Source organism: Myotis yumanensis, unplaced genomic scaffold, assembly GCF_028538775.1.
Source record: "Myotis yumanensis isolate MYYU_CA2020_CCGP unplaced genomic scaffold, mMyoYum1.0.hap1 SCAF_13, whole genome shotgun sequence".
Lineage (NCBI taxonomy): Eukaryota > Metazoa > Chordata > Mammalia > Chiroptera > Vespertilionidae > Myotis > Myotis yumanensis.
This window is the reverse complement of record NW_027223764.1, coordinates 30,421,894-30,442,586: the sequence shown is the minus strand read 5'-3', so window position 1 is coordinate 30,442,586 and position 20,693 is coordinate 30,421,894. Positions and strand designations below refer to the sequence as shown.

The window sequence follows — 20,693 nt, the reverse complement described above, 5'->3', positions numbered from 1 at the left end:
CAGGGGCAGGCTGGCTGGGGGGAAGGGGCCGCGGGAGGTTGGCCAGTTCACTGGCCACAGTGGGTGTCATAGTGACTGGTTGTTCTGGTCATTATGGCATTACAGTTGCTGGCTTTTTATATAGATAGATAGCATAATATTCACCTACTAACTTCTTAATTTAAAAAAATTGTATATACTACCAACGTATTTAACCTAAAAATGTGGCTACCTCTGGTTTTTGCAACCACAATTGTAATTTCTTTTAGATTAATCTTACACTGTAGGATGAACTGTGAAAAGTGTAGATTGCTCTATTCTACTTAAAAATCTTAGAGTTTTATTTGTTGTTGTTGTTGTTTTAATATGATACTACATTAATCATTAACAGAAATTACAAATTAGTGACCTGGATTTCAACATTTTGTTTGGCCACAAATCATTTTAAATAATTTTTGAGCCAATCATGAAATTTCACATTCAAAACATGGTTTCTCTTCTCTCTTAAGAAATAGAAATAATTCCAAAAAGATGATCAATTAGAGTTGCTCTGCTGTGTTCTCATGAGGAATGAATTTCCACCACTCAGAAAATATATGTATAGCTGCTTATACTCCAAGGGGTTTCATTCACTTACAGAATCTGCTTTATCCTTGTAGAAATTTGCAAAAGTCACTTCTGCCTTACAGTAATACAAATTATTTAAATCAATTCTTCCCATTATTTCAAACAATAGCCTTCAGAGTTTCTGATAAGAGAAGTCAATAGAAATTTGAATCATGTTTCTCAGTATGTTTTCAAGATTTTTTTTAATCTTGAGTATTTGGCAACTTAACTATGGCATGCCAAATTGTAGTTTTGTTTGTGTGTGTGTTGTTTTGTTTGTTTGTTTGTTTTTTATAATTATATATTTTGAAATAGGTTACTGAAATTCTTTTTTTTCTTTATTGATTAAGGTATTACATCTGTGTCCTTATCCCCCCATTGTCCCCACCCCCCGACTCATGCCCTCACCCGCCTGGTGTCTGTGTCCATTGGTTAGGCTTATATGCATGCATACAAGTCCTTTGGTTGATCTCTCCCCCTTACCCTTGCCCTCCCCTACCTTCCCTCTGAGTTTTGATGGTCTGATCGATGTTTCTCTGTCTCTGGATCTGTTTTTGTTCATCAGTTTATGTTGTTCATTATATTCCACAAGTGAGTGAGATCATATGATATTTATCTTTCTGTGACTGGCTTATTTCGCTTAGCATAATGCTCTCCAGTTCCATCCATGCTGTTAAATCTCTGCATTTTTATTTCACCAGTTAAATAAATTATCAGTCATTATTTGTTTATATTTTCAAGCCTATTTCCCTGACACTTCCTCCTCTGAGATTGCAATTACAGGAATTTCAGGCATTTAAATATTTCTCCATAAGTACAGGCTCTGCTCAAATATTTTCAATAGATTTTAATCACTTATCTGCAACTGTCAATTTTCTGTTGATCTATAGTTAAGGTTACTGTCTTCTCTGTCATCCCCATTCTGTTATTAAACATATTCAATGTGTGTGTGTGTGTGTGTGTGTGTGTGTGTGTGTGTGTGTGTGTTTTAATTTCAGATAGTATAATATTCAGGTCTTGATTTTCCACATTTTTATAGTTTGTTTTTCTTGGTTGTGCTTTTCTCAGCTCTTCACCTACAGTGAGAATATTAATATTATTTTACATCTCTCAATATAGACATAGTTATGAATAGCTGGTTTAAAAGTCCTTGTCTACTTCTTCAAACATTGGTCTTCCTTGATACTTTCTCCTCTTGAAAAGAGATCACATTCCTGGTTCATCGTATATCAACTTGTTTTGGACTCTATCCTGGACATTGGAAATGTTACATTGTGGAGAGACTCTTGGTTTTATTATATTCCTCCAAGAAAAATTTTGTTTTGATTGTTTGTCTGTTTATTTTAGCAGAGAACTTGGTTGGACCATTTTATCAATCTTCTAAATGGCACTAAAACACAGAGAGTGATGTAAGGAATTTTTTATGGATAAGAGACTGATTTTATAAGTTATATTCTTTTGAGTTATGAATACACTGTCTTACACTGAGGGAAAGAATGTTGGAAATTGCCCTTATGATATGCATGTTACCAGGAAAAAACTCAATCTCTAACAGGGTAGGAGATTTAACTAATGAGCAGCAGTTCCCAGATATGAATAAAAAGTAAACAATAACATACATGATTTTTCATAAAAACAGTGTTTCAATTTAATAGCTGGATTTAATACTTTAAAAAAGCTTAGAATACAGAGTGGACACCAACGTTGAAAAGTAATATTATGTAGAATGATTGGAATGTTTGAGCAGTGATAAAAACAAGTGCTGAAAGGGTAATATAATAACAGGGAAATTTTTCAGATACCTAGACTTTGATTTAGAAATAACCTAAAATATTTTTTAAACTATCACAAGGAACAGGATTCCTGGTTACCATTATCAAAAGACTGATAAAACCCATTAATCAAAATGAAAAGTTTTCAGAAATAAGAATAGTAAATCTGAAGTGTACACTCACATTCTATGTTCAGGTAAGAAGCATGCTCTCTGTAACTTTCAAGGGGACTAAACTACACTATCAAAACCCCTAATGCATTTTGAATCTTTGTCTTTACTTATTTTCAGACATCCAATGAGACCTTTGAAATTCCCCTCATGTTGACTGGAAATGTAGTGTTAAGGAAAAGGCTCAACTATGAAGATAAAACACGCTACTATGTCATCATTCAAGCTAATGTGAGTATTCAATTCCTCTTACTTTTCTCCCATGAACTTATGAAGTAAATAGGTTGTTTACCATGTGTAAGTTCTCTGCCAGTACTCAGTATAGTTGGCACTTCCTCCTTTGGAAAATGAAGTAGCCCCGGCCTCAGTGTAATTTGTATAAATCTTCTTCTACCTGGCAAATGGGATGGAATAGGGGAGACAATTGTTTCCACTCACTGTAAACTTCACTCTCTCAACCACTTGCGCCCCCTGCTCTTCAATGATTGGTTCTTAGCTCATACTGAAGTATCTCTCAAAGCAGGATCCACCAAACAATTTAAGCCAAATCACCATGAGAGCATAGTAAAAATGCAGATTCCTTGACCCAACCTCAGATTCTCTGAATGAAAATTTCAGAGGGTAGAAATGCTTTTTTATTAGTTCCCCAGGACGCTCCAAAGTACACTATAAGGAGAGAACTACTGAATTGGTAATCTTTTCCCTCATGGCTATCATTTATTGTATAAATATTCACTAAATATTAGCTACAATGACCATAACCATGGTATGTGGACAGTAGTAACAGAAAGCCTAAAAAACAGTTGCTGGAAGATGAAGAGAAACATGGCTGAGAGAAAAAAACACACACAAAAAACAGTTGCTTATATAATTTTAACATTTATTATTATTATTATTATTATTATTATTAAATAAAAGCCTTAGATTGATGTGTCTCAAGGCTTGGTGTGACAGATTAAGTATATATACATAACCTGAAATTTGGTTATGTTTCCAATGCCTTGTCTGCTGGCTGCTTGTGAATATTATACGCATTAGCAAAACTGAGTGTAAGCAAGTGGAAAGGGTGCTAAAGATTTTTTTTAGAGGTTGATTCTGTCTCCTTTTATTTGAGAGAGCACTGTCCCAGTGTCCCTTCCCAGCCAACTTCTCCTTATAGACCTTTATCACATGAGCCGGCACAGCAGAAAGGAAAGTTGAGGAAGTCTGTTTGTGGTCAAGGGGGAGGAGATAATCATCTCTGGATGACAGCAACTATGGTTCATCTTCTGGGGCTGGGCACATTGATGACCTGAAAAAATAATGTTGGCACTAAGGATACATTTTAGGAATAAAAACTAACAAGGCTGACCACAGACAACTTTAACCATTACAAAAGCCCCATAACAAGTGACAGGGATATTCTGAAAAGGTAGTGAGACTCCGAAGCCATCTTGTGTCTTTAAGGACGGCTATGCATTGTAATCTTATTCATATAGCAGAACAAAAAGACAGTAAGGAGTGGAAAAAAGGGAAGTATCCTCCATTAGCTACTCTGACAAGTTTACATTGGTCTCCCCTTATCTGTAGTTGCTCTCTGTGCTTTTTTAATATATATATATATATATATATATATATATATATATATATATATATATATTAAAAAAGCACAGAGAGCAGCTACATATATATATTGATTTCAGAGAGGAAGGGAGAGAGGGAGAGGGAGAGAGAGATAGAAACATCAATGATGAGAGAGAATCATTGATTGGCTGCCTTCTGCACACCCCCTAGTAGGGATGAGCCCACAACCTGGGCATGTGCCTTTGACCAGAATCAAACCAGGGACCCTTCCGTCTGCAGTCCAATGCTCTATCCACTGAGCCAAACCAGCTAGGGCCTCTTTCTGTGGTTTTGATGCCAAAACTTCTGGTCTGATTGGTCCAAAACTTTCTCCCAAAACTAAAGAATTGGTTTTACAGGCAAAGATGGTAAAAAGAAGCAAAGTGTATTGAAAGATGGATGGACTCCCTGCTGCAGGGAGCAGCAGGAAGGGTGCCCATGTGGGTTGCTGGTTAAGATTCTTTGTCTGAGGGGAGATATATATATATATTTTTTTCTGGCTTCTGATTGGTTCTTTCAAAGAATTCTGCCTTAGCAACATCCCTACATTTTGTGAATGAATGGAATAGATGGACAGGATGGACCTGAGGACCTGATTGAGGACTGCCACTTCAGGTCCCAGGTGATGTCACTGCTCCTGCCTAGCTGGGTTGCCCTAGCAACTCCCTCCTAGCTGGGTTCAACTCTAGGTCATTTTGTTTGTCCGTGTGTGTGTGTGTGTGTGTGTGTGTGTGTGTGTGTTCTTAGAGCAAGGTGCAGTCAGCAGGCTGCAGCCTATCCATGTCTGCAAGGTCCTGTTATTCTAGGTTTTCCCTATTCTTCTCCCTCTTTCAAGGTCCAATCCCTGACTGCCTAGCCCTCTTCTATCGCCTTACTTTCAGTTACCCTTGGTCAACCACAGTCAGAAACTATTAAATAGAAAATTAAAATAAACAATTTAATAAGTACTTCATAAGTTTTAAATTGTTTGCCGTTTTGAGTAGTGTGATGTCATGCTTTCCCACTTTGTCCTACCCAGTAAGTAAATCATCCCTTTATCCAGTGTATCCTTGCTGTATATTCTACCTTTTCATTAGTCAATAGTAGCCATTTCATTGTCACAGCATCACAGTGATTATGATCAAGTAGTCTTTATTTTAGTTAATAATGACCCCAAAGTCATTCACACAACTTTTATAGTAATTTCTAGTTCATTATTATTGTTGTTAATCTCATAATGTGGCTAATTTATAAATTAAGCATTGTCATTGATATGTATGTAGAGGAAGAGGCATAGCATATGCAGGGTTTGGTATTATCTGCAGCTTCAGGCATCCACTGGGGGAGGTGCAATGTATCCTGTGGATCTGGGGTGTCAAAACCCAAAATTCAGTCAAGTTCATTTCATAGTCTAATTAGCTTTATTAAGCAATTTATGAATCTGGCAACATCCCATTCTGCAAGTAGAAGGGTGCTTGGAGGAGTTGTCTGAAATGGATGATTTTATAGGAAGAAGGGTGGGGCAAATAAGCTATTAGCAAAAGAAAAGAAATAATTATTTTTAGGGCAGAATATCATCTTTTTTGAGGCAACAAAAAGGCTAGCGCTTTTTCATGCAGATTGCTTCTTCCTCCTTTGGAAAATGAAGAGAGTCCTTGTGATGGATTACTTTACCAAAACCCGAAAATCCTGGACTGATTAAGATTAGATATCTGGTGAAGGTCAGAACTGCAGTTAGGTCAGGTTATAAACCTAGATTTGATATCATGGGCTTTAGCACAAGTGATGCCATTCTGGATCCGTGCTATTTTTTATTTGTTTTTAATAGGAGCAAATTGTCTATGTAACAAGGCATCACTAAATGGCCATTTCTCTCTTTCTTAGAGTATTTCTTCAGAAAGGGGAGAATATATATATATATATATATATATATATATATATACACACATATTTACATGTGTTTGAGTAGATATAAATAGAAATCAAAATTTTAAAGCCAAACTTTTAGACGTTCATTGAAAATTCTTAAGGTTTGTTTTGAATTCATCGTGGGTTGTCTTGATGTCCAGTGGAAGAAACAAGAGTGAAAACCTTGGACACAGGAAAAAGGAAGATCTATAAGATCTCAATACTGCTCCCATAATACTGAATTTTTTAAAAAGAATTTCTATGCAAATAGATATATGAACAAAAGATACAATCTCCCTTTCAGACTCAAAATCTCTAATATAATTCACAAAAAAGTCAGAGTGCTACAGCATGTATCTGAAAGCTAGTTTGTATTGTGCTCTTTAAAATGAGCTTTTTTTTAAAAAAAGAAATGCAAGCTAACAAAAATCTTAATTGCTGTCTAAACTTAAATATTTATAAAGACATCTGGAACAATTTGTATTCAATTTGCTTGACTACTCATAACTAGGGAGAGAGTGATAAGTTTTTAATGTGTCAGGGATAAAATTATGAAATAGAAGTATATATATGAATCATTGAAAGAAAGGAATGGAATGGATGAGAGGTTGAAAGATTTTAATTGAATTGAAAAAAGAAATTTTATATAAATTTAAAGTATACTGTATTAAATGTGAACAGTAGCTATAGAAGATAATAACTTTAGGGTATTTTAAAAATTTTTCAGAAATATATGTATGATGTTAGAGAGAGGGAGAGATAGAAACTTCAACGATGAGAGAGAAGCATTGGTCAGCTGCCTCCTGCACACCCCCTATCCAGCCAGATGCTCAGGCATCTGCATTGACTTCAGATCTAACTATAACTTCCAGGTTCATGGGTTGATGCTCCACCACTGAGCCACACAGGCCTCGCAGAATATATTCTTTAAAGTTGTAGAACCTACTGAAATTAGCATCTATCACAATTTATTCAACTATACTTAGATTTTGTTTGTTTGTTTTTGCATTTGGGTATGGAATTGAGAGTTCCCCTCATGACTATCATGAAAGGCAGTGAGTGAAGTTTAGTGGTAAAAGCATGAACTCTAGAACCACATTGGTTGGATTAAAATCCCAGCTCTGCCATTTACTAGTTGTCTGACTTCGGGGATACTCTGTCAGTTTCGTAACTAAAATGAAGATATTAATGAAACATGCCACATAGGGTTCTTGTCAGAATTATCACGTTAGCAAACAAAAATGAACTTAGATTAATGCTTGGAATATATTCTGAGATCATTACAGTATAACATAAACCACTAAAGTACTTCTAATTTACTGTTTAAAATGGGTAATTTAAAAATAGAATAACAATGAATATATATATATATATATATATATATATGTGTGTGTGAATATATATATATATATATATACACACACATATATATTCATTTACTTTTAATGTTAGTAGATAATATATTATTTCCAGTGTTGCAATATATAAAAGTCCCACAAATTATAAAGAAGACTGTCTATAGTCTCTACTTTTTTGATATGTAATTTACTGAAGACACTGGGTTATTAGAGCTGAAAAGCTGGCTCATACTTGCTTGAGGGTCAATTGTGGGTACCTCTTCCCAACTCTGAGTTCACTGACCTCACATTTGTGGCCACAGTGGAAGAATTTACAGTATTGCAAGTGGCAGATACTACAAATCAGTGTTTCTTATCTCAGAGAGCTGGTTGTTAAACATTTTCTAGTTTGTATATGCCAATATCTATATAGTTTAATTGTTGTGTTTAAATAGGATAATGATATCATATATAAAAATTATCTTTCTTATTGTTTTATATTTTTATAACTTTATTGATAGTATGTAAATCAATGTAGAAACTAAACTATGAACATTAAAAACTTCTGCAAGCTGCCTGGTCGGTATGGCTCAGTGCTTGAGCGTTGACCCATGAGCCAAGAGGACACAGGTTGGATTCCTAGTCAGGGCACATGCCCAGGTTCTAGGCTTCATTTCCAGTGTGGGATGTGCAGGAGGCAGCCAATCCAAGTGTTTCTCTTATCAATGTTTCTATCTACCCCTCTCCCTTTCTCTCTCTCTAAAATCAATATGAATATTTTCTTAAATATATTTTTATTGATTTCAGAGAGGAAGGGAGAGGGAGAGTGACAGAAACATCAATGATGAGAGGGAATCATTGATCAGCTGCCTCCTGCACACCCCACACAAGGAGATCGAGTCTGCAACCAGGCATTGGCCCTGACTGGTAATTGAACCACAACTTCCTGGTTCATAGGTCAATGCTCAACCACTAAGCCACACTGGCTGGGCAAGAACATATTTAAAAAATAAAAATAAATAAAGCCTCTTCAAGTTAAAAGGAGAGTTGAAATAGGAACTATACATTTTGAATTTAAAGTAGATGGTATCTAAGAGGCTAGAGGTCTGGTGAGAAATACTGAAAGTTACTCAGCTTTGGCCTGGCTTTGTTTATGGTACAAATATTTTATTGCTTTGCAAAAAGAACCACTCAGATTTTGAGGGAAGTTATTTTTATCCATGTGAACATGTTATATTCTTGAGTAAGTTAGAAGAGTTTTGGTTGGCCCCCATAAAAAAATATCACTTGTTTTTATTTTATTTTATTGTCTAAGGTATTACAAATAATAGTACATGTTTTCTTGATAGTATTTACAACATTATCACCCACACTTTTTTATTTTCCATATGAATATCAAATGAAGAAATGATTAGTTATAGAGAAAAGAAGAAAAAAATCTCAGAAAGGAATTTCAGAGAAATGTAAAAATCAATGGGGTTTTCTTTTATTGAAGTTTCCAATACATTCTATTATCACAGATTCTAATTTTGATGTTATCCTAAGTCACAAAGGAATCAAATTCATTTCTATACATAGATTTTCTTCCAAGCTACTGTCTTTTGTATTACTTTAATCCTGAGGAAAATACTAAGGGCTATTTACTCAAGAGCTCTTAAATAATTGTCAGAAAAAAAAAAAGTTTACAGTGTTTTCTCCTAATCGCTAAGCATATTTTTTAAAAAGTGTGTGAACTGTAGGAGCAGAAACCTCTTACCTCATTCCCTTCTAGCTTTTGGGGGCTAGTCTAATAAGACATATTAAGAGGAAAACAAATTTAATTTTATATGTACATGAGCCCCATAAAAACTATAAGACTAAAAAATCAAACAACTTTTATAACTTTAGACAAGGAAACAGTAAATTTGTAAAGAATTGGGAAAACAAATGCATTAGGATTTAGGGTAATAAATTAGTGAGGATTAAGAAGGCTTGTTTAGAGCCATCTGGGTCCTAAAATCCCTATTTCTGGTGATAAGGATGCTTTCTATGATCCTAGAATGGATAGGTTACTTTTCATATGAAAGTTTATTTTCTGCTTTCCGGAGTACAAAGGAGGGTCAAAGTGTTGTTCTTGTACCAGCTGTTTCATATGTAATGTTAATTCAAAATAAACAGTATGCCCAAATGGCATATGTTAGCTCTCCTTCAACACATTGCAATTATATGGGCTTGCATATAAAAATGATTTCTATAGTTTTAGATTCAAACTATGTAAACAACTTTTCAGAAGTAACCCCCACCCTGACCTATCGACTGCCTACTGATATGTGGAATAAGTGCTCATTTTACACCCATTTTTTGGAGCTCTGCCCATTTCTTGGGCATATTCTTGGGAGGGGAGCTGAAATGGGAAGATGGCAGGTTAATGGTTTAGCATTTATAAAATGTCCAAGTAATGAAGATAGGAAAGCATGTGGACATATAAACTATGATACTATCCTGTCTACTAGAATGTATAATTTTTTAAATAGGTAAATGTTTCAAATAAAAATACCATTTCAAGAAGAGAAGAAAAAGAAAAAGGAATACTTTTAAAGTGATTTAGACCAAGGCAATCTGGTACAGCTGTTTTTCTTTCTGAATATAGAAATTTAACAGAATCATGTTGCTAAGATAAGTTTTAAATTTGCAGTCAGTGATATTCCATCTATCATTGGTGAGCAGAAGCAAGAAAAACACCTCTGAGGTCTTGGTGAACTGAGTTAGGGTCAAAAGACTCAGGGCAACTCTAAATATGTTGCATTTTTTTTTTTATTTCTCTACTGCAAATACCTGATAAGGCAATAAAAGAGTCTTTAAAATATGTATCTATGAGTGAGTTTGGTAAGCGCTTCTAGCCATTTTATTAAATTATAAACTACTTGAATACTATGTAAATGTTAAATGGCTGGCTCTTTATTCCAAGTTTCCTATGACATTGCCTCAAAACTAAATCCAAACTTTGACATGTTTGCCTCACACTCATTTTAAAAGCAGGTCACGCATAATTTCATAGTATTTGTTAGAATCCACATCTTTCTGGTCCCACTCAATACAATCAATATTAAACTTAATATACTTCTAAATATAGAGCAGGAAATGATTGAGTTAGAAACAAGTATTTGTCTCTAGTTTGATCACAGAATAGTGGGTGCTTAAACTATTTTACACAAATTTCACTTGAGATGAAGGAATTGACATATCCTCATCTGACGGTTAGAGGTCTTATTGCCTTTATATGATCTCTGTTGAAATATTTTTAGTTTTATAAAAATGTGTTTTGTAAAAAAGAATTGACTGTGACAATGATTTAGTTCTCTCTGAGCTATTTTTTTAATAAATATTTTTATTGATTTTAGAGAGGAAGGAGAGAGAGGTAGAAACATCAATGATGATGTCTCTTGCACGTCCCCTACTGGGAATTGAGCCCACAATAGATTCTCTGGCCTTTTCTTCCCCCTCCCCCCCTACTTAAAAACTCACATTTTATAGATCAACACTTTGTAAGAAATATATTTTTCCAGTATGAGATAAAAACCTACATTATGTATGTTGGTAAATGCACACCCTCTGTTATGCACTTGTATTTGTTTTATAGAATAGTGACAATGACCCCAAGAGTAGAGAATAGTGAGAGATTTGTAGCTAACAGAGTAAAAATAACTAAATAAAAACACCTTAAGATAGGAAACATTCCACTTTGTTGATTACAGTGACCTAGTGGTGACACGTAAGGTGTAAGGTGCAAGGCTGAGTAGCATGCAAATGTAGAAATACTGCTTCTGGGATATTAAAGTAGTCTTTCCACATCCAAGGTCATATTTAATGTTACTTGTTCAATACTTTTTTATTAAATTGAGATTGATTCAGTCTTTTGTAAAAGTTCATCCTAAGCAATCATAATTTTAAAATGGGACATTTGATGAACCAGCTGTGTTTGCCAAAATGTAAAAGAAGCCTGTGGATTTATGTTAAATTAATATTTTTCTCTATACACTCAAACATTTAAACTCATACATTTAAAGTATAATTTTAAGAAATAAAGAAAAATTAAACACATAGGACTACATCAAGCTAAAATGTTTTTGCACAGAGAAGGAAACCATCAACAAAACAATAAGACAACCCACTGAATGGGAGAAGATATTTGCAAACCATACTTACAAAATATATAAGGATTATACAACTTAAAACACACACACACACACACACACAACACACACACACACACACTCACACACAAACAATCCAATATCAAAATGGGCAGTTAGACATTTCTCCAAAGAGGGCATACCAATGGCCCAAAAACATATGACAAGATGCTCAGCATCACTAATCATCAGGGAAATGCATATCGACAGAAAGGAGACCAGAATGCAGTCAACTCTTATGCAAGGAAGGGCTAGGAAGTTTTTAAGAGCTGGAATGGGAATTCTCATGACAAGGAAACAAAACTTGCAAAAAACTCTTTTAGTATCTATATGACATTATGTATATTAACTAAACTTACTGCAATAATCATTTAGTAGTACATGTAAGTTAAGTCATTATGTTATATTCCTTAAACTTATACATTGCTGTATGTCAGTTATATTTCAATTAAAAAAAAACAGCAACAAAAAATAACTATTCTCTTGGCGATATATGTCAAATGAAAAAGAGAAAAAGTTGAAACATAACTCCCATTACTTTTACAAGTACACTCTTCTTAGCAATTGTAACTTTATAGAGTCCCAAATAATGGAGAAACAAAATAAAATAGGTTTCATTTTGAAATTTGGAACAGTAGGTTATTATTTTTTTGTTGTTGTTGTTGATCCTCACCAGAGGACATTTTTTCCATTTGTTTTTAGAGAGAGTGGAAGGAGGGATTGAGGGAGGGAAGAGAGGGGGGAGAGAGAGAACCATCTACGGGAGAGAGATCCATGGATTGGTTGCCCCCTGCACATGCTCCCACCAAGGCCAGAGAGGAAACCTGCAACCCAGATACTTGCCTTTGACAGGGAATCAAACTCAGGACCCTTTGGTGCTAGGGCCAATGCTCTATCCACTGAACCACATCAACCAGGCACACGATTATTTTAATGATGTCAGGAGACTACATGGAGATAAGCAATGCTTTCAAAGTAGAATAAATTATGTGAGGCATGCAAAACTATTTCTTTAATAAGAGTACGGCAGACCGAGCAGGTTTTATTTTCTTTTCTTCCCTTTATTTTCCTCTTCATTTTTCTTTAATGAGGTATTTTCTTAAAATAACCCAATTTTATCTAAAAAGCCTAAATTGCTTAAAGCATAAAAAAAGTTAGGTTGGAGAATCAAAGATCATCTTTATTTGCTAATTGGTCTTCTCAATGGAGAAGAAAACTTTTTTGTATCTTCGTAATGGGAGGTAGTTCCGCAATTTGGAGCAAGCCTCCTCTGGAAGTTATGGTCCTATCCGCCCACAGGGACTAGGATATAGAAGCTCTATCTTCCTTGATTATATTTCAAAGGGATGATTCTTAGGTCATTGAGAAGAGTCTTGGATCATAAAACTGGCAAAAGTGTGAGCTGGGTTGAACCATGGGGATGAATATAGCTTTTGAATTGATGTTTTAATTTTCTTCAGATAAATAGCCAGAAGTAGAACTAATTGTTCAGTTCTGTTGTAGTTCTATTTTTATTTTTATTTTTGAATTTTTATAATAATATTATAATAACTATACTGTGAAAGATGGTTGCAAGATTTATTATCATGGTGATTATAATATGTATATAAATGTATAATCATGTACACTGAAATTGAAATAAAATTGTATGTCAACTATAGTTCAAGAAAAATTGAGCAGGGAGAAGATTCACATTTCAAAGGGGCAGAGACATTTTTCAATTGCAAATTTTCTAAAGTAAATGCTCTGGGGAAATAAAGGCCAGGTGACTGTCATCAGGAGCACCTGTCCAGAGTTTAGCCAAAGTGAGGGAAACATTAGTCCATTGTGTTGGTTGTTTGTTTTTCTTGTTTTTTTTCTCTCTCACAGGACCGTGCACAAAATCTGAATGAACGGCGAACCACCACCACCACCCTCACAGTGGATGTTCTGGATGGAGATGACTTGGGACCAATGTTTCTTCCTTGTGTCCTGGTGCCAAACACTCGTGATTGTCGTCCACTCACCTATCAAGCTGCCATACCTGAGCTGAGAACTCCGGTAAATACACCATGTTCTTTTCATCTTCACTTTCACCTCTTTAACCACAGTGAGATTCTGATCAAGTATTTTGCAGACATTAAGTGAGAATAGCAAACTTTATTCACTCTATGGGTGTTGAAAATACTGAGGCCTGTTTTGGGGACTATGTGCAAACTTTTGGTCACAGTGCATAATTATGTTATTTACAAAGTAGAAAGTATGTTATGAAGCAACAGATCGGTTTACACTGAGTTCAGTTCCCAATATGTTCTGTGAAACTCTGAAAACTAACTCCAGCATTTCCTTAAATTCACATGTAAAAATGCAGTCCAAAATCAGAGGACACACAGGTCAAAAAGATATTCTTTAGCCTCTTTAGCTTCAGAATTGTTACTGGAGATTATGCTTGGCTATTTGGAGATGAAAGCTAATGAATCCTGAATGCAAATATTTATTCCTTAAATATATTTTAAAGAATTAGGAAGGTAAGGTATGAATACATGTTTTCTACACTTGATTCTGCATCTGACTTAAAAAATTCTAAAGGAGCTATATGAATGATAGATAATATTAAACTTTTATTTGAAATGCTTAATTGAAATAATGAGAAAAAGTTATACGTTCAGTATTATTTTATTTTTTTAGTTAATGTATATTGTTGGTGTACCAGTGAGATCCCAAGAGAAGGACACACTTATAATAATGACTAAAATCAATGATCTGTCTGACTGTCTAACAGTGCTTGATGTATTGAAAGAAGTAACAAAAGACAGAGCTTGCATTGGGAAGCATTGGATTGATTTCATAAAGGATTTTTGAGCCTCCCTTCCTCTTTCTTCCAGATTACAGATTAAGCATCTTTCATAGTTACATAGCTTCATGCTAAAGACAAGGCTATGCTCCAGATTTGGGGTAAAAATATAAATTATAATAATGACTAATGGTTCAGTTCATCATAAACTGTGCTCAACTCTACAAAAATATTAACTGAAATCCATTTGCATAGTAACCATTGTTATGGTACGTTACAGATGAGCTTTCTGAGGTACAAACTTTAAGTAACTTTTTCTGTGGCCTTACAACTAACAAGTAAAAAGTATTTTCCTTTAAAATCATGCATCTGGAATTAAATGTTATGCTATAAATTCCAAAATGGTCAAATTTTATGCTTCATCATAATTTTAACAGATTGACCCATTCTTTGACATTCTGTGAAATAAAGAGGATTTTAATTTTACATACTTAAATAATTATGGCAAATGTTTACCCATTCAAGGTATGTTTTTATTGCCAAAAAATGTAAATATGCATACTTGGAAAATTAGGCAATTGTTCCAATTATTTGTGGCTGCATAACAATTCACCTAACCTTAATGGCTTCAACAAGAATTTTCAAATTTACTCATAAAGCTGCAATTTTGGCAGACTTGAAGGAACGCCTTGTTTCTGCTCCACGTAGAATTGCCCGGGGCACCTTGACTGAGAGCTGGGTCCCACTTTCAGAGTGCTTAACTCAGCAAGTTGATTCTGGCTGTTGTCACAAGCTCAAGCATGGCTGTGAGCTCCAGGCTTTATTTCCACTCCGTGTGGGCCTCTCCTAGGCTCTCTGAGTTCCCTCCCAGCCAGGCGCCGGGTTCCAAGAACACACTCCCTGAGAGAATTAGGCAGCACTTTTATGAACTAGCCTTGTAATTTGCTTTGCTCTTCTGCTGTTGTCAAATCTCTGCCAGATTCAAGAAATAGAATGATATGCCATCCCATAAAGGGACCTGTGCCTCAATCACACACAAGAAGATTACATAGGGAAAGAAATTTTACTGTGGCAATCTTTGGAAAATAAAGTCAGTCATTGCCCGGCCGTGTGGCTCAATGATTGAGCATCGGCCTATGAATCAGGAGGTCATGGTTTGATTCCCGGTCAGGGCACATGCTCCGGTTGCGGGCTCAATCGCAGTGCGGGGTGTGTGGGAGGCAGCTGATCAATGATTCTCATCATTGATGTTTCTGTCTATCTCTCCCTCTCCCTTCTTCTCTGAAATAAAATGTGTGTGTGTGTGTGTTTGTGTGTGTTTTTTTAATCAGTCATAGTGCTGATAATGAGTTTCCCTGTGCTCTTCCACATACTATCTTGAAACCCCTCTGATTGCTTATCGTTTAACTGGAGCCAGTTCTTGAGTTTTATATTCAGATTGCTGTGTTGATCTCAGTCCTTTCATTCTTTTCTTTTCCATTACATATTTTGCTAAAATTGCTGGAAATTTCAATAAGTAAGATCTTGCTATTTAGAGCAAGAGGACTAACCATTTATGTCAGCTTAACAGGACATGATGACTCTAATTACATACTTGCTGATCCTTTCCTGAATTAATTCTTTAAATTTTGAAGCTTTGACACCTGCTCACCTTCTTTGTAAAATTTTCCACCAATTACCGCAGTGGTATTTTGACTTGAGAAACCATTCTAAGTTTCACTACAATGCTTGTAGAATTTATGAGCTCAGAAAAACTTTGAAAGGTAGACTAATACAGTTTTTTCACTCACGAAGCAGGACATGGTAAAAATTAAAATCTACTGTTTATTAAAATGTAAAGAATCATGTGTTTAGAGATAAACTTATCTAATAAGTGTTTTACATGTTTTTCTACTTCTGAAAAATATCTTCAGAAAAATTAATGTCTTCACAAACACTAAGATTAATATTATATGAATATGTAAATATATAAATCTGGTGTCTCAAGGGTTCTAAAGTGAATTTTAGTCCTATGCTAATTATTTCTTTACTAGAGGCCCAGTGTACAAATTTGTGCATCAGTGGGGTCCTTCGGCCTGGCCTGTGGGATCGGGCTGAAACCGGCTCTCTGACATCCTCCGAGGGCTCCCAGATTGAGAGAGGGTTCAGGCCAGGCCGATGGACCCCACGGTGCACAAATGGGGGTTGGCCAGCCGGGGAGGGACCGTGGGAGAGCTCCAGAGCATGTCTGGCCATATACTAGTATCTCAGTCTTGATCAGCCAGACCCCAGCAGGAAGCTAACCTACCAGTTGGAGTATCTTCCCCCTGGTGGTCAATGCACATCATAGCGACTGGTCAACTGGTAAACTGTCTGCCCCTTGGTGGCCAGTGCACATCATAGCAAGTGGTTAAGTGGTTTTAACATTTCATTAGCATATTATACTTTGATTGGTTGAACGGCCAACCAGACACTTAGCATATTAGGCTTTTATTACTAGTATATAGGATTATTTTGATAAGTATCTATTTGACCCTAATGGATGTTGTATTGTATGCTACTTGAGGAGACTTGACAACTAAGATGAGATAAAATGCTTCTCATACTGGTATATTGTTTGTATTCTCACTTTCTGACTCTTTTAAAGTTATTATCCCTAAGTAGTTGAATTTTTCTCATACTGTGAGAAAATTCTGCAGAATTTGGAGAGTATAGAATCCATACCTCTATGTTCTCCATTTTCTATTGAAGCACAGAGACATAGTAAACCCTTATACATTTTTTTTCAGAATTGAACAGGTGTATACTGGTTGGTTGTTTGGTTGTTGGTTGGTTTGTTTGTTTTTCCTGAGTAATTTGTTCCTGAATAGAAACAAAACAGTATTAATATGAAAATATTGACATACTATCTGTGTTTACTGTGTATACCTTTCTTTATTTATTGTGCCTGCATTACTTGCCTACCAGACAAGTCAATTAGCAGATAGAAAACACACTCTGAGTTTCTCTCCATCCCTGTTTTAAAGCCTGGGGTTGGATACCAAGATTGTTTAGCTACAAATATCCCCACTGTACTCTGCCATAAAGAACTCCGGTTTTCATGTAACTGTCGAACCTACCTCCTCTGCCTTATTTATGGTGTTCTCTCCTTCCAGGGAAGCTTTCTCAGTTATTTCAAGAGAGGTGGTGATTTGCAGTGATGTACAACATAATTACCTCTTGGCTCATGCTCATTAAATGTGTTACAATCTGGGAACTCCCTCCTCTCTTCTGTTTTATTAAACTACTGGTTCTTTTCCTCCCCAGGATGGCCCCGGGTTTCTCCTCTTAAATCATCAATGCCTTTTTTTAAACTGAATTTCTCTTGGATTGATTGATTGATACATTCATTCGTTATTAAGTCTTAGGGATACATTTAGATTTCTATCCTTTACAACTCTTTTGTAAACTAAATCTGTATCAGTGAGTGTTATTTTTCTCCCTATAGGGATGATTTAGATGTTCTAGATATGTTTTCTGACTTGGAATTTCACATGAATTCCAAGCTTATCTTTACTACTTTTTCTATATGCTTTTAACTATATTTCCCAGAAATGCTGCATTATCTTCTCTAATGCATTCTGATGTATCCATGCTTATTCTCATGTTGTTACTGCTTTGGGGGTCGTTGTTGATTTGGACCTAGACTTCCATGAACCCCTAACCTAAACTCAATCAACCTCCAAAGATACTCTCTGCACTGCCTCTAAATGTCACTCAAATACTTACACAGCCAAAATACCCACTTACAGATACGCTCTCAACTCCGGACCCCTGGCCTCTGGTCTCTCCCACTTTCCAATATCATCTCACTGAAGGCAGTTCTTTGTTTGAAATACAATTGTGATCTGAGTGCTCACCGATTAAAAATTTTTTAAAACTTCATTTTTTACTATACATCAATAAGTCCCAAGCTTTTAGCATATCATTCAAAGTAATTTTATGTCTGACCACTTTATAATCTCATCTCTAATTTGCATGATGCAACTTGTCGTGAAACACAGAGCATTGTATGTAGATACTTAACTTCTATAAGTATTACCCTCCCTTTTCTTCACTTTCTTTCACATATTGATATTTGTTATTCAAGTTTCTGAAATAGTAGGTTTTCAAAATTAAGCTTTTCTCTGTGTCCTCATGTATTCCTGCTATAAGTATTGAAATTCTCCTTGTGTTACAGTTGTTTACTTGTTTCTCTTTCACTAGACCATATGTTTTTGAATTTTGTATTTGTCATTATATCCTGAAAACCCAGTCAGGTCACATAGTAAATGTTCAATGTATGTTGAACTGAATTAAATCATTGATTAAAAGTTCAAGAAATATATATTGTGCACTGAGCTACTGCATATAAATAAATATGGCTTTTGATTGCTCACTCAGAGTAGAGTGTATTTATCATAAATATGCAGATATAAAGATCACATACATATTTATTATATATAACAAAGAATATACTTATATATTATTTATATTTATTTTATTACCTATACATGATAAAATATGTTTATTATAATTATATAACCTTCAAATAATATACGATATACATATAAACACATATATACTTATATTTATACTTAATTTTAATATACTTTTAGTGTTTTCAAATAAGAATAGAGTAGCAAGCATTACCATACTTGGCCATTGTCTAGTCAAGGATACCCTTCAAATAGGAGTCTAATAGGTGGTTTAGATGAAGTAAACATATTTCCCAGTTGCCATATGGAGTCCTAGTTTAAAATTATTGTACTAACATATTACCTTCATAATACCTTCTTTTCCATAATGTTACAAATATTAAAATGCATCCCCCCTCCGACATTAAGCCATTTAGTTTCAAAATGTGTATTATGGAGCTCTCTTTGGGCCAGCAATGTGATGGATGGAGAACAAAACAATTGACAATTTTAAAATTGCCCATAAATTTTTTAAAGAGAAGATTTTTCTCAAAGTAGATTGAAAAGAAAAATAACATATAACCATAGTCAAAAATGCATTATCTGTCATTTTTCATCTCACCACCAATCATACCCACATACTACCAGCAGTAAATGATCACAGAAATTTTACATCCAAGTTGGGAAAATAATGGCTAAACACCAAGAAAAGATATAAAAACTAGAATCCAGCAAACATTGTTTAGAGTTTGAAATTATAATAATAGTAATTCTGAAATGGTATATGACATTATAGTAGAACCAACAAGTCACTTATTCCTTTTATCTCTAGTCAAAATTTACATTGAATAGGCTCAACTAATATAAAAATGTCCATCAGTAGACAATATGAAGATATTTTCATTTTTTGTGGAACAATTAAAGTATGAAAAACAAAAGGAAGAATTGAATGTGTTGATATTAAAGGAGCAAAGTCACTATTCTGCTCAGTAATAAGATGGAAATCCAACTCTTTTTACAAAATATTTGTTTTTCAAGATAATTATTTTCCAAAATATTTACTAATTAATTTCTTTATTTTTAGAGAGAATGAAAGGGAGGGAGAGAGAGGAAGGGAGAGACAAACATCGATGTGTCTTGGTTGTCTCCTGCATGTGCCCTGCCCAGGGTAGGAACCCACAACCCAGGTAAGTACCCTTGACTGGGAAACGAACCCGTGACTCTGGTGCGTGGGTTGATCCTCTATCCACTGAGCTATACTGGCCAGGACTCAAAATATCATTTAAAATTAACTTTAGACATGTGTTTTTCTATGAAACACACATTAAGAGAAAAGGCAGTCACTCAATTTGGACTTAATATTTATAATTTAACATAACCATATCAACTCCCTGATGGCTTACTAAACTGTGTAGAAAAAAATTTCAAAGGTGTTTACTACCATAATATAGGGTAATATGTAAAAAAACCAAGTCCAAGTTGAAATCTGTGTGATGTTGTGAACATTGTTTAATGTCTCTAAACTTCCAGTTGGATTTGTTATCTATAAAATGGGAAGAAAATATCTAATATATGGGATTTTTAGTACTAGAAAAGTTTCATGGAGCACATTTAACTTGTTTTAGCAAATACTAAGAATCTAATAATATTAGATGTGCTATTATTATAATTAATGTAATTTCTTCTCTGGCTGGGTTTTTACCCTGAGACTCGTGGGAGGTAGTAGCTAATTCAAATTAGTTATTGAATAGCTATGTTTAATTGAGATCTATTTTGTGATAGCCTAATTTATTCTGATTATGCTACTCCTAATTAATTCATTCTGACTTTGGTCCTGTAAAAGAATGCAATACCTTTATTGAGAAGAACAGTAGAAGCCCTATCTTTTAATAAACAGATTTGGCATAGTCACTGCTTGTGCTGAATTAATTATGCAATATATTATCGCTTTGGGAAGAGGCAGCAGCTGATGTAAAATGC

At 34.8% G+C, this 20,693-nt stretch overlaps 1 protein-coding gene across 1 annotated transcript in view; it reads left to right on the top strand.

Annotated features, from left to right (window-relative positions):
• PCDH15 (protocadherin related 15) overlaps positions 1-20,693 on the top strand; it is a 632,895-nt gene that overhangs the window by 288,610 nt on the left and 323,592 nt on the right. Inside the window, exons 7-8 of the mRNA XM_070432784.1 lie at positions 2,648-2,758; positions 13,395-13,565. Of these exons, the coding sequence (XP_070288885.1) occupies positions 2,648-2,758; positions 13,395-13,565 (282 nt within the window). The remainder of the gene's footprint in view (positions 1-2,647; positions 2,759-13,394; positions 13,566-20,693) is intronic.